The 14594-nt window shown below is 45.6% G+C and overlaps 1 protein-coding gene across 1 annotated transcript in view; it reads left to right on the top strand.

Moving 5' to 3' along the window:
• Positions 1–14594, top strand: part of Grik3 (glutamate ionotropic receptor kainate type subunit 3) — a 217858-nt gene that overhangs the window by 119890 nt on the left and 83374 nt on the right. Inside the window, exon 2 of the mRNA XM_060379565.1 lies at positions 10054–10230. Within this exon, the coding sequence (XP_060235548.1) occupies positions 10054–10230 (177 nt within the window). The remainder of the gene's footprint in view (positions 1–10053; positions 10231–14594) is intronic.

The following is a 14594-nucleotide window of genomic DNA, read 5'->3' as shown; positions in this document are numbered from 1 at the left end:
ATAAATAAAAGAAGCATCAGGATTTTTGACTAGACTGCATTGACTCCAAATTATTGGGGGCAATATTGATACCTTGATATCATATTGTCATACCCGTGGCCATAGGATGTTTCTATTTATTTACATTTTCTTTAGCTTTGTTCAGCAATAATTTGTAGTTTTCATCATGCAAGTCCTTCATCTCCTTTGCTATGTTAGATCACAACTATTTCACTGTTTAAAAAATTATTAGTACAAGGGCTGGAGAGATAGCTCAGTGCTCAAGAGTGCATACAACTTTCGCAGAGGACTGGAGTTTGGTTCCGACATTCATCTGGGTTGTCTCCTAACCTCCCGGAACTCCAGCTCCGGGGGTATCTGACAGCCTCTTCTGGACTCTGCAGCCACCAGCCCATGTGTACACGTGTGTACCCCACATGCATGCACGTGTCATTAAAGCCAAATCTTTTACACCTTCTTGGTACAGTTTTATGCTTTTTGATGATGTTGTATGTGGAGCTTTTTTTTTTAATAATTTTCATTTAGATCATTCATTATTAATGTACAAAATGTGACTTTATCACATTGACTTTATCATCTACAAAACTTAAAACTTACTAGTTCTATAGGTTTTCATGAAGGATTCAGAATTTTGTATATTCAAAATTATATCTGCAAATAGATATAATTTTTTTTCTTTCTAATTCAGGTCTTTCTTTCTTTGCCTAATTGCTTTGGAAAGAACTGTCACTAATATGTCCAATGCTAGAGGCAAAAGCATCTGCAATCATCTCTTTTATAACTGAGAGAAGTGAGTCAAAGGTGGGTAGAATTATTTTGTTTGTAGTTGCAAAGAATCGCAACTACTTTCACCTCAGTCTGAGGTGAAAGGGCTTGCTGCTGTGGCCTCTTGCACAGTCTTGACTAGAAAAAGGATGCAGGATGACTAGGAAAAAGAGCAGGCTTGAGATATAACCTCAAATGCCCACTCCCTCGACTTAACCTCCACCAGCCATGCATGCCAACCCTAAAGGTTCCATTGCCTACCAAACAGCAGGCGCCCAAACACTCAAGCCAATGATGGACACCCCAAACTCAGTCTGTAAAAACACCCTTGTCTTATTTGTGGTTTTTGAGAAAACCTTCCATTCTTTCACCACCGACTGTGTTTGCTGTGGGGTTTTCATATACGGCTTTTACTTGATTCACAGTTTCTTAAGTGTTTTTATAAAACAAAACAAAACAAAACAAAACAAAACAGCTGAATTTTTCAAAAGATTTCTCTTGGGGCTTGAGATAATCCTGTGAGGTTCTCCATCCCTTTCAGTTAGTTAATGTGTTGTATTAACCTTGATTAACCTTAATCATGGTGTTTCCAACCATCCTTGCATTCCAGCACTAGGCCCCACTGCAGACAATCCTTCCACTCTTAACCTACGTGCCTTTACTTAAAGAACCCTCTCAAATACAATATGCAGTTGGGTCTTATTTTCTTTTATTCACTCTGTCAGTGATTTTTGTAGCTGCACTGATGTTTAAAGCCAAATTTCATATAGTTAGGTTAACACAGTTCAAGTTTCCACCGTTTTCTGCCTGCTGCCCTTGTTGTCACATTTCAGTTCTCTACCCTTTCCTCCACCTTTTGCTTTAATCAAACAGATTTTATGATCCTAGTACCTTCCATCATTTGGATGGAATGGAAGGTACTTTGACATCTTTCAGATGTCAGCTGTATTTCTCTCTCGGTTTAATGCAGTGACTCTCAACCTTCCTAAGGCTGCTAATGCTTCCTAACACAATTTTTCATGCTGTGGTGACTCCCTGTCTTAGGGTTTTAATGCTGTGAAGACACCATTGTAGCGGAAAGCCACATATATGCCAGAAGAGGGCACCAGATCTTATGATAGATGGTTGTGAGCCACCATGTGGTTGCTGGGAATTGAACTCGGGACCTCTGGAAGAGCAGCCAGTGCTCTTAAGCTCTGAGCCATCTCTCCAGCCCTGTAGAAGGCTTTTTAAAACCTCTACTTTATTTGGGGTGTTTAGGCCTCTACCTCTCTTCCACCAACCCCCAACCTTAAGTAGGAGAGGGAAAAGGTTAGTGAGGAGAGGGGCCCAGACCCTTTACTTCTCCCTGCTAGTTAGGGTCAAGGGGTTCTTTTAGGGCTCTATACCAATCTCCGTCAACCACAGACACAGATAGCAGGCTCCTCTATGCTGCTGCACCCCAAAGCATTTCTCTCCATCTTTCTGCCCCAAACCGCCACACCGTCTCTGGTCTCTGGTCTCTCCAAACTGCTCCATACCACACACCGACACCGAACACCACCACATGCACCTCCTCTTCTTGTTCTTGGCTCTCATATTTATACTCTCAGAGTCCTAGACCACACCCCTCTCTGCGCCACCCAGGAAAGGCACATGCTGGCAATTAACGTGACAGTTAACAGGTGTGGACAAACTATAGCCCAACCAAAATGCCCCATTTGGGATTAAAAACATTTACATAACATAACTGAGTTTACAAAAACCCAAAGTTTCCATTACACACCATGACCATGGCAACTCTTATAAAGGAAAGCGTTTAACTGGGCCTGGCTTACAGTTCAGAGGTTTAGTCTGTTATCATGGCAAGAAGCACAGCAGCATGCAGGCAGACATGGTGCTGGAGGAGCTGTGAGTTCTACATCTTGATCCACAGGCAGCAGAAAGAGACTGTGTGCAACACCGGGCATAGATTGAGCATATATGAGACCTCAAAGCTCACCCCCATGGGACACACCTCCTTCAACAAGGCCACACCTCCTGACAGTGCCATTCTCTATGGGCCAAGCATTCAAACACATCAGTCTATGGGGGCCGTTCCTGTTCAAACCACCACACACCCCCACCCATAAAATTATTTTGTTGCTACTTCATAACTGTAATTTTTGCAGCTGTTGTGAATTGTAATGTAAATATCAGGTAGGCAGGATAGCTGATACACAACCCCTGTGAAAAGGGTCGCTCAGTGTCCCCCACAAAAGGGGCCATGACCCACAGGCTGGGCACCGTTGCTTTAGTGTTTCTCCCAAAGTTCATAAGGCACATTTATAGCTCATCCAAGTCCTCTCCCAAGTAACATTATAAATCCCGCAAAGCAAGTGCTTCTTAGGGCAATTCTCCCCTCCGTCCTTGCACCTGTGATGCGTTTATTTGGCTTACAAATGTGTGTGTGTGTGTGTGTGTGTGTGTGTAATTTTAACTGTTATTTCAAGCGAACAGTTACTTGTTAAATCAATTCAGAATAAGAAAGAAATAATTTTGCCTTCACTTAATTTCTCTCGAGTGTTTTTCATTCTGTTTTGCTCCCCACTTCTGACCTACATCATTTTCCTCCTCTCCAAATGTCTTTTTGCATTTCCTGAAGTGCAGGTTTATTGTAAATAAATTCCTTCCATTTGTGTTGTTATTTCTCTTCACATTTGAAGGAAAATTTCTCCCGGTAAAGAATTCTAGGTTGGTGTTTATTTCCTTCCGCACTTTAAATATTTTGCACAACTTTTTAATCAAGGTGGTCTCGGGTAAGTCAAATATAATCCCATCTTTGCTAGTCTGTAGGGAAGGTGTGCCTTTCCTCTGTCTCTGAAAGGATTTTTTTTTAATCCTTTATTTGAAAATGGTACCCTTTGGTGTGACTGGGGGTGGGAGGGGTTTATCCTGCATGGTCTTTCTCAAGCATCCTAAACCTGTAGTTTCCTGTTTGACGTTAATTTGACAGGCATTTTCAGCATTTATAATTTCCGTTATTTCTTCTTTTCACAACTCTCTTCTGCAATTCCTCCCCGCCCCCTTTTTACTTTGAAATAACCTGAAGTTCTCAGATACCATGTCCTTCTACTTTCTCCTCCCCACATCTCCCTCCAGGTTTTAGCTTTGGGTATTTATGGAGAGTTCCTTAAGCTCACAGTCCACCTGCTGGGATCCCTTCCCGGCATCTTCGGCATCTTCGTTTCTGTTACAGTGCTCCGCTCTCTGGCATTCGTTTTTGTCTCTTTCTCAGAAGTTCATTGTCTTCTATATTGTCCACTTTACCACAAGAGCCCTTAGCATATTGACAGAGTTGGTTTGAATTCCTAGTGGGACCTTTCCAACATACTTACCATGACTGTGTTTGAGTCTGATACTTGTCTGTGTTTTTTGCTTGTGTGTGAAGGTGGGAGGGAAAGAGTAGTGGATAAAGGAATTGATGTGAATCTGCCTTTTCAGTGATGTGCTAGTGTGTGTGTGTGTGTGTGTTTGCAGATATATGCATACACATGTGGAGACTAATAGTCAGAGTCTTCCTCAAACACTCCTCTAATTCACTGAAGCAGATTCCTTTATTTGAACCCAGAGCTACCTGGCTCTGGCTAGCCACCTTATTCAATGACTGTCCTGTCTCTGCTTTGAAGTGCTGGAATTACAAGTGGACTGCCATTCCCACACGGCTTTTACACGGGTTCTGGGGATCCAAATTCCAGTCCTCACCCTTGTGAAACAAACACTCTTTGCTGGGCCGTCTTCTTAAGCCTAGGATGGCTCTTTAGGGAGCCTAAGCTTTACTCCAGGACTATGACCCTCCCAAGTATTTCTCACTTCCCCACCCCTGGCTGAGTCTGAATCTCCTTACCCTCAGGTCCATTAAGGCCTGATCAAGCTCCAGCAGGTTAGGCTCTAGTCAACTGATTTCACCTGAGACAGACCTCATAAGGAAGAAGAAAAATCTTTGGCATGTTTTAAAATCATTCCTTTGTCTTCTACTGTCGAATACACTGGGGGAATCCCTATACCCCAGTAGTCACTGTAAGAACCTGGAGGGGCTCTGTGAGTGAAGCCCAGAAATGTGGGAACCCGGCAAGTGGTGCTCCCTGAAAGTTTTGGCCCTCAGGCTTATCTACAACAGCTCCAGCAACTTGTCAATGGCAATTCAGGTTTGCCTACTGAATCCTACAATGGTTTCTGCTCCTAGGTCTCTGCTGCTGCCAACTTTCCTCATCGATGGAACAAAATACCTGACAGAACAGCACTGTGGAGGAAGGTTTTATTTTTAGCTTACAGTTTTGTAGTGGGCAGGCGAGGTTCGGCACCTGGAACTCTATCTTCAGCAGTCAGAAGCAGTAGATGGCTTGTTATACCCCTGGGTCAGGTCAGGAACCTGGATGCTAAGAAGACCTCAGGTTGGAAATGGGGCTAGCTATAACCTTCCTGCCCTGTCCCTATGTTTTTTGTTTTGTTTTAAGATTTATTTATTTTGTATACTATGTTTTGCCTACACGTGTGCCTGCACGCCAGAAGAGGGCACCAGATCTCATTCTAGATGCTTATGAGCCACCATGTGGTCACTGGGAATTGAACTTGGGACCTCTGGAAGAGCAGCCAATGCTCTTAACCTCTGAGCCATCTCTCTAGCCCGGCCCCCTACCCCATGGTTTTATGTCTGACAGCTAGATCCTATATCCAAAAGATTCCACAGCCTCCCAAAACAGCGCCTCCAACTGGGGACCAAGTACTGAAGCACATAAGCCTGTGTTTCCCATTAAGGGTTCCAGTGTACTGGGATTCTTCTGTTCTCTGGGCTCTCTGGCCAGTTTTTTGGGTGGGGGGAAATGGTGGATTTGTGGCTTCATGCTTACAGACCCAAGAAAAGTTGTTGATTTGTTAGCTAGAGTGAAGACTTCCAAGCTTTTCACATGGCAGACCAGAAACTGGAAGCCACATTTTTTTTTCTTTGAGCTTTCCCAGATAATGGAAACAACCCAAATGCCCATCAGCTGGCAGATGGATAGGTGAGATGCAGCACATCAATGCACAGTAATGCTAGTTAAACAGAACGAGGTACTGACCCATGCTACATATCGGCAAACACCGAGCACACTGGGCACAAGAATCATCTCCTTCATACTCAGAAGAACATCCACTATGTGATTCTGTTTGTATGAAACATCTAGGAAAAAAAAATATTTGGAGACAAAAAGCAAATGAAATGGTTTCCTGGGGCTACTGGTGCAAACAGTGAAATGGCTGCAGGATGTACTATTGGATGATGGAGGAGTGCCAAACTTGGGTTGTGGTATGCTCACATGACTTTATAGCTTACTCAAAACCACCACCCATGTACACAAAACAGGTCAATTTTGTGGAACCCAAGTAATATCTCAAGAAAGCTCATTACTGGAAGAATAAAGGCTTATCCATAAACACACGACAGTACTGAATGAGCAGCGGTTCCCCGCACCCAGCGGCTCTAGCCCCTCTTCTCTCTCTCCTGCATTTCCTCAAAACTGCAGCAACAGACACATCACGTGCATTTTCCACATCGCTACAATTTTTTAAAAGTAGCGCGCGTGGTGGTGCACACCTTTAGTCTCAACACTCGGGAGGCAGAGGCAGACGGATCTCTGAGTTCAAGGCCAGCCTGATCCACAAAGCAACTTCCAGGACAGCCATGGCCACACAGAGAAACCCTGTCTAAGAAAACACTTTAAAAATAACTTGGGGGGAATTATGATTATATCATCTCCCCCATTTTCTTTCCTCCCCCCATTCCTCCCATGTACTTCGTTTGCTATTCCTCGAAATCATGGTCTCTTTTTTATCTTTAATTGTTGTTATACACAGATACACACACACACACACACACACACACACACACACTCCTAAATACAGAAATACAACCTGCTTAGTCCATGTAATATATGTATATGTTTTCAGGGCTGCCATTTGGCATTGAGTAACCAATCTGTGTACCCTTCCGTGGCAAGACTATTTCTCGTGTTCTCAGCATCCCTTAATTGCCTTTGGTTCTTGTCCTGGGTTGAGGCCTGGTGAGATCTTCTTCTTCTTCCATGTTAACATGTCTGACAAAGCAACAAGCTTGCTCAGGTCTTGTTCAAGCAGCCATGTTGGTGAGACTTCTTGGGTACAGCTTCTCTGACATTTCTCAGAGACACGAGCTTCTGGTCCTCTGGCTCTTTCGGTGCCCTCTTCTCCAATGATCCCTGAGCTCTGGGTGCAGGTGTTGAGCGAGGTTGGGTTGCAACTGAGCTCCACAACTCTGTGTTTTGATTGGTTATGGTTTTCCGTAATGGTTGCCATCTGTTCCAAGTAGAAGTTTCCCCGATGAGGAGTCATATCTTCAAATGTTTATAGTTCCACAGATATACATGGCTTACCGTCCCCAAGTTGGGTATTTCTAGATCTAATGATAGCTTGTTTGCATTTTTTTGTCAATGGAAAATCCATACTTTTCCTTTGCACCTGCTTAGGCTGGGATATGAGGTTTTGGGGTTTGGTTTTTGTTTTGTTTTGTTTTTGCTATTTGTTTGTTGTTTTTTTTTTTAAGTGCTTTTTATAACATTAACTTTTATGCTGCTGTCTATGCTACAGATTTTTTTCTCTAGTTAGCTTCTTGCCATTCAAAGTTGTTCTTGGTGATTTTGGTGCGTAGAAGTCTTACGTCACTTCCTCAGAGTTAGCAGTCTTTCTCCAGCATTTTCTGACTTCATTGAAATTCTTAGACAGGTTTCTTCCACTCTAATATTATATTGCTATTCACCCATATCCTCTACATTTGGCAATTAATTATTTAGTGTTCTTTTTCCCCTTTCTGTTTTCTTGCTACTCTTTAATTCATCTGGAATGTATTAAGGTTGGAATCTAAAGAACCAGGCATGTAGCTCAGTGGTAGAGCACTTGTCTAGCGTGTGTGAAACCGTGGGTTCAAGCCTTGTACCAAAAGAATGAGGGGACTTGAAATCCCAAATAATAGAATAATTATCAAGACACAATTAATGAATAATTCATTCTTTTGCTGCTGTGAAACTTCCTTCTCATTCATGTTTTAGATACTTGTCTCTGCCTGAGCCTCTTTCTAAGGCTTTTTATCTCGTTCTCTTGATCTTCCTTGTTTTCAGACGCTATTACAACATGGTTTTAATTATTTTGGCTTAATGATATATTTTAAAATCTGATAATACAAGTCACCTTTCATCATTCCTGTAAAGACTTTTTTTTCAGCCATTATCTAATGTTTAGCTCTCACATTTTAGAGTCATTTTTCCAAGTAGAAGAAAAATCTTTTTGTGGTTGTGATTGGGGTTGAATTAAACTGAAAAGTGTCTTTGGAGAAAACTGAGACTTGAACCTTTACTTTCCAAGGAGTAGCAGCGTTAGAGCTATGTATGTGTCTTTCTGTTTCTCTCTGTCTCATCGCCCCTTACCAGGGTATCACTGTGTAGCTCTGGCGTTCCTGAAACTCACAGAGATCCACCTGCCTCTGCCTCCTGAGTGCTGGGATCAAAGGCATTCACCACCACCCTTGGCTTAGTTATCACTGTTGGTTAAGGTACTTCATTTGTTTTCATAATTTGTAGAATCATCGTATGTTTGTACTTGGGCTGTTATTTGTTGCTTAATATTTGTGCAGAGGCGGTCAAGGGAAACCTTTTGCTGTTTGTTTTGTTTCCCTGTGAGTTTTCATTGATATAAAGAGGCGCTATTAAAATGTGCTAATTAGCGGGGCGTGGTGTCACACGCCTTTAATCCCAGCACTTGGGAGTCACAGACAGGCAGATCTCTGAGTTGGAGGCCAGCCTGGTCTACAGAGTGAGTTCCAGGACAGCCAGGGCTTCAGAGAAACCCTGTCTCAAAACAAAACAAAAACTGGAAAAAAAGAAAAGTGCTAGCTAGTTATCTACCTCTCCCTAATGGCTGCTCTTACCTGTCTTTGTGGTTGGGGGTTGCTTGCTTGATTGTTTGCTTGTTTTTGTTTTGGTCCATCCCATCCAAAGGTACAATAGCAGCTAGCATTGGGCAACCAACCAATTCCTGATTGGATCTGAGGCCTGCTCCATGGGAGGGGCTCTATGCCTGGTGCTATGTAAACCTGTGCAAAAGCCTACAGCTAGGCATATTGCAGGCCTCACAGAGGAAACCTACTACTGATGATTTGATAAATGATCACGCCGTTGAGCTGCCTTCTAAACTTTTCCTGTTTATACCCGTAACTTAGTGCAGTTTTGGGCAGAAGAAAAGCCTCTGCGGGCTCTATGCTGATTCGTGAAGGTTGAGCATTCAGCCCCCCCAGAGACGTCCACGTCACCCCCTGGGAGGTCTGGGGAACACTGCAGGAGGTGGGAGGACCGCAAGGGCCGGAGGGTGGAAAGCAGTGCGGTGACTTGCTGACTCAGGGCTGTGGCGTGGCCATGGCAATCGTGAGCATGCAGCAACTGTGACCACCTGCACAGGACCCGTACTCACACACAACGAGAAAAAAGAATCACGAAACCAGAGCGCTGGCTGGGAAGGGGTGGGAGGGAGCTAAGAGGTGGTAATGGGGAGAGGATACAATCACAATACGTTAGCGTTTCTGTCATGTGCAAATAAGAACCTGCGCCTTTGCGGGGCCCTGTCTCATAGTTCACTTTATCTCGTTTTTGGCTGGTTAGTGGCATGGTGTGAATCTTTGCCAACGCTTTTTTTTTTTCTTTTTTCCTTTGACAAGGACACCTCTAGTGTTTCATTAGGTATTAGTTAGTGTGATGCTAAGAACAATGTGAGCTAAAGCCGCTTGAAGGAAGTGTCTCTCCTGCTGCTGTCTTATTAAGCGTCCTTTATGGCATCCTTCGTAGACACTGACTTTCTTCAGACGCCTTCCTGAATTTTGTGAGCCGATCGTATTTTCATCTCCTTTGAACTGTTGATATGGTGGAATGGTATTCATGGATTCCTTTCTATCGAGCTGGTCTTGCATTCCTGAAATAAAACTGTGTGGTCATGGTATGTTAGCCTTGTAATATTCTGGTAGACTCTACTTGCCAGAACTCTATTAAGAATTTTCATAGCAGTCTTAAGTTGGTAATCTTATTTTGGCCTGTCAGATTTTGTTAGCAGGAATTTGCTAGTTGGGTAAAATGTATAATTTTTGAACATGGAAATTATCCAGGATCCTACTGAACACTGGGGGTGGGAGGACCTGGTCCAGAAGACCTGAGAGGAGCATACTTGCTCCAGCCCCGTCCCTCCTCCCACACACAGCTCTCTCGTCTCTCACAGGAGGAATCTTTGAGTATGCAGACGGCCCCAACGCCCAGGTCATGAACGCCGAGGAGCACGCCTTTCGATTTTCTGCCAACATCATCAACCGGAACAGGACTCTGCTGCCCAACACGACTCTGACCTATGACATCCAGAGGATTCACTTCCATGACAGCTTTGAGGCCACCAAGAAGGGTGAGTGTGCAGATCCTCGCTGTGTACCTGTGGCCTGGGGGAGAGGGGAGCCTTCCCACTGGGTCTAGGGACCCGATGCTGTCTCGGTCTACAGCAGGCTGTACCAATCCCCCAGGAGAAGGGGTGGGGGCTGCGAGGGAGCCCCAGGCAGCCAGGTATGATGCTGTAGCCTGTAATGCCAGCAGTTGGGAAGCTGAGGGGAGATTATGAGCTCAAGAACCTGGGCTATATAGCAAGTACAAGGTCAGCCTGAACTACACAGCAAGACTCTGGGAGGTTATGAAGGGCGTCTGGAGAGCTGAGGAAAGGTGGACAAGGGCGAGATTCCTGAGAGGAGGCCAGACAAGGTCTCCAGGACCTTTGAACCAACGTGAACGCTTTCAAGACTGATTTCTCTTTTCTCTTACTTTTACTTTCTAATGGACAAATATTGTAACTATTTATGGTGTAGCACGTGCTGTCTGGATACATGTGTGCTCAAGTCAGAGGACCTCGCGTGCCTACCCCATCTAGCCTTTATTATGTCTTTATGGTAAGAAGATTGACAATCCTCTCTTTCAGCTCCTTCAGAATAGGCGATACGTTATTACCAACCATAGTCGCTTGCTGGGAAACTTATTTTATCTTCCGTTGGTATCCTACTGGGGTAGCCACAGATGCACATAAAGCAGACACTGTATTAGCCCGAGAGCACATCATCTGCCTGCCATAGAAATGCGTCCTGAACACAGCACGCTGCCCAGTGCCTGCAGCAACCTGACCCTCGAGCCTACCGATGAGCCCTGAAGCCTGGCACTGGCTCCGTATTCATATGGGTCTGTACATTCTGTCACTGACAGGCACTAGAAAGTCCTGGCTCACAGCGGCGGGTTGCGGTGAGTCCAGTTAAAGTTGTCTCGCACGTGAATTCTTAAGAAGTAAGATTAAAACGGATATTACCCGTATCTTTGCCAATCAGGAGACACATTTCAGAGAGTGAAATTCCTCTGCCCGTGGGTCCTCAGGAACAGTGTCTGACTTCTCAGTATCTGGATGAGCAGCCATCTTCCAGTGTGCTACACAGCACCCCTGAGTACACAATGTTTTGTTGTTGTTGTTGTTGTTACTATCTTTTGTTTGTTTGGGTTTTTTGTTGCTGCTTTTAGATTTTTTAGATTTTTGTTGTTGTTGTTGTTTTTAGGTTTTTCCCTGTGTAGCCCTGGCTACCCTGGAACTCACTCTGTAGACCAGGCTCAGAGACCCACCTGCCTCTGCCTCCTGAGCGCTGGGATTAAAGCCGTGTGCCACCGCTGCCGGGCTTGTTGAAAAGACTTGCTGATTCTTGCTTTGTGCATATGAGTGTTTGCCTGCATGGGGCACCACGTGCCTGCAGAAGCCAGAAGAGGGTGTCAGGTCCCCGCCCCAAATGGCATCTGGTTGTGAGCTGCCGTGTGGGTGCTGGGAACCGAACCTGGCTCCTCTCCCAGAGTGCCGAGCCATCCCCGTAGCCCCACGTTAGTGTCCTTTCACTACGCATACCCATGCATGCGCTCATGCACACAGTCAGCCCTGCAGGCTCATGGGCTCTACGTCTGTGATTTCAACACGCCACTGAACAAAAACACTCGGGGGAGCGGGGGGGGGGGAGGGAGAAAAAAAAACCAATCGCTTCTGTACTAAACATATATAGACTTTTCTGTGCCATTTTCCCTAAACAATAAGCACAGCGCCTATTTACATAGCATCTGCATTGCATTGTGGGACGAGGCGTCTTGAGACTTTAGAGCATAAGGCAGAGTATGTGGAAGATATATGCAAATGCTGAGTCTCTCTGCGCCACGGACCCGGCATCTGCGTGTCTGCTATCTGCAGGGGGTCCTGGAACCAATTCCCTGCAGATCCCGAGGGAGGCTGCATATCTGAACTATATTTTTACATATATATTTAATTCAAATTCAACTTAAAGGCTTAGATAACTGGAAATAGCTTCCAGTAGAACCTTAGATTTCCATGTAACCATTTAAAGATCTCAAGCTTAAGGAATCTCATTTCCAAAATGACTAGGTCATCCTTTCCGAAATATGATATCATAGCCCATCAAAGCTCATATCACAGTTTTTAGTTAAATCGTTGTGTTTTTAATGTACTTTCTCTTCTCCCTCGCATTACTGAAGGGAAGATTCTCTTTTGGTATTTGGTCTATTTCTGGGGCACCTGAAGGGTCAGAGACTATAGTAACTGCTCAGTGAAGCGACTGTTACATGACTCATTGAATGATGGGAACCTGAGAATCATTGTCTCGGAGCCCTGTAAGCCGAGTTTAGGGGTCAGCATCATCCATGTCTGTCCAGCAGGCTGAGACTCACCCGTCTCTCTAAGGAGTTCCTGATTTCTAAGCCATATGATCTCCTGGGCTGCCAGGGGCAGAGCAGCCAGGCTGTTACCTGCTGGTGGTTCCGTTTTCCAAAGCCCCACAGTGGTTAGGCTTCTGAGCCCAGAGTCTGCAGTGTGTGGCTGTGGAGCCAGGCTGCCCAAGCTGGCGTGCCGACAACCCCGACCTCAGCTGGGTTGAACAAAAGTACCCCAGTTCCCTACTCTGTGAAATAGTGCCTTTATTAAGTGCCAAGGACTGTTCCTGACACGCTAAAGAATAGTGTTTGGCTCTAGGTACACTCGGCTCCTGCTCTTCATGCACTAGGTCAAGAAGGCGAGGACTGACTCCCAGGGACTTTCCCTGCTGCCCCCCTCCCACTGTGTGCCTATAGTCGGAGGCACTGTGACTTTGAACTGTTACCTTTGATATTCAAAGCTAGCTTAGTCCTGAGCCCCGCCTTCTCCACTAAGCCCCGCCTCCTAAATTGGTGGCGGGGAGGGGGGGTGGGGATGCTTATTTTCTGCATACCCTACGGCCAGCACCTGGAGGCAAAGGATCCATCTCCTTGCTACGCTGACACCCAGGAGCAAATGACTGCATTGGATCAGACCTATTCAAAGAAATTTTAGGACTCAGCAAATGCCTGGAGTCAGATCAGAGGCCCTCATGGGTTCAACCAGGCCAAAGGCTGTGCAATCTGGCTAGTGAGTGATGCTTTGGGATTCAGCATCCGCACCTTCCCCGGCCTGGTGGCAGCACAGAACAGCTTGGGAGCCTTCCCAGGGCACTCCCAGGACTTGCACTCCCTATGCAATGGTGCCAGGTTGTCCGCAGAGAACAGAGACAGAACCATCCGCCCCAGAAGTCTTTCCTTCCATATCAGACCACACAGCTTACCCCCTAAAGCCTTAGATAGTGAACCCCAACCCCAGGTCATCAAATGCTGGCCAATCTAGCCCCAGCCAGACCTTCTGCCACATCTGTGTACCCAGTTCCTTGCGCTCAGTTACAGTTTCTAGCTCTGCGTCTCTCCTCGGGGATTTAGTACATCCTGTTTACCCTGCTCGTAATTCCCCCAAATACACACACACTCTACCCCCATGCAGCCCCATGGCTTCTGCCTTTGTCTTTATAACCCTAGGCTTTTCTTTCACAATGTCAACTTCTTGGTGTGTGGGTGTATGAGTGTAAGGGTGTGTCTGTGTGTGTGTGTATGTGTTTTGTCTCTAACACTAGACAACAGGCTCTGTTACGTTTCATTACGGTACTATACAACCTAGTGTCCTAGTTTGCCTGTGTTGCTACGATAAAACACTGACAAAATCCAATTTGGAGGAAAGCCAAGGCAGGGACCAGAGGCAGGAGCTGAAGCAGAGACCATGCTGACTGCCTCTCTTCTTAGACAACCCAGGACCACCCGCCATGGGTGGCACCACCCACACTGGGCTGGGCCCTTTACATCATCAGTCAAGACAACAGGCCAATCTGATGAGGACAATTCCCTAGCTGCAGCTCCCTCCCCCAGGTGTCTCTAGTCTGTGTCAAGTTGACAAAACTAACCAGCACACCTATCATGGAACTGCACCCAGGGGCCACAAAGCCATCACCGATGGTTTGATCTGATAGAGAAGTGAGAGGCTGTATGAAGGCATTCTTGGTGTCCTGAAATCACTGTAGGTTTCTCCTCATCATCCCAGTGTGAGACGGAGCTTCACCCTCTACAGGTCACAGCTAAGAGACTAGCAATTTGGGTCAAAGGACCAACAGCTACAATAGCCAGAGAGAAGGGTAACGAATCATACAAGTGCTGGCACATGCAGGAGGGCTTCCTGGAGTAAGAGATGCCTATGCTGTGCTCTGAAGGATGGTGGGAACCAGTAAGGCCAGGGGCAACACAGGAGGCAGGGTGGATTTGCTGGGTGAGCGTTTGCTGTGTGACAGAAGTCAGGCATCCCAGGGTGAGAACAGCAGAGGTGGACCATCCCTGCTACTGCAAGACTTCTTTGATGTG

The sequence above is a fragment of the Meriones unguiculatus genome, chromosome 3 (genome assembly GCF_030254825.1).
Source record: "Meriones unguiculatus strain TT.TT164.6M chromosome 3, Bangor_MerUng_6.1, whole genome shotgun sequence".
NCBI lineage: Eukaryota > Metazoa > Chordata > Mammalia > Rodentia > Muridae > Meriones > Meriones unguiculatus.
The sequence above is the reverse complement of the archived record's forward strand: the minus strand, read 5'-3'. Positions and strand labels throughout refer to the sequence as shown.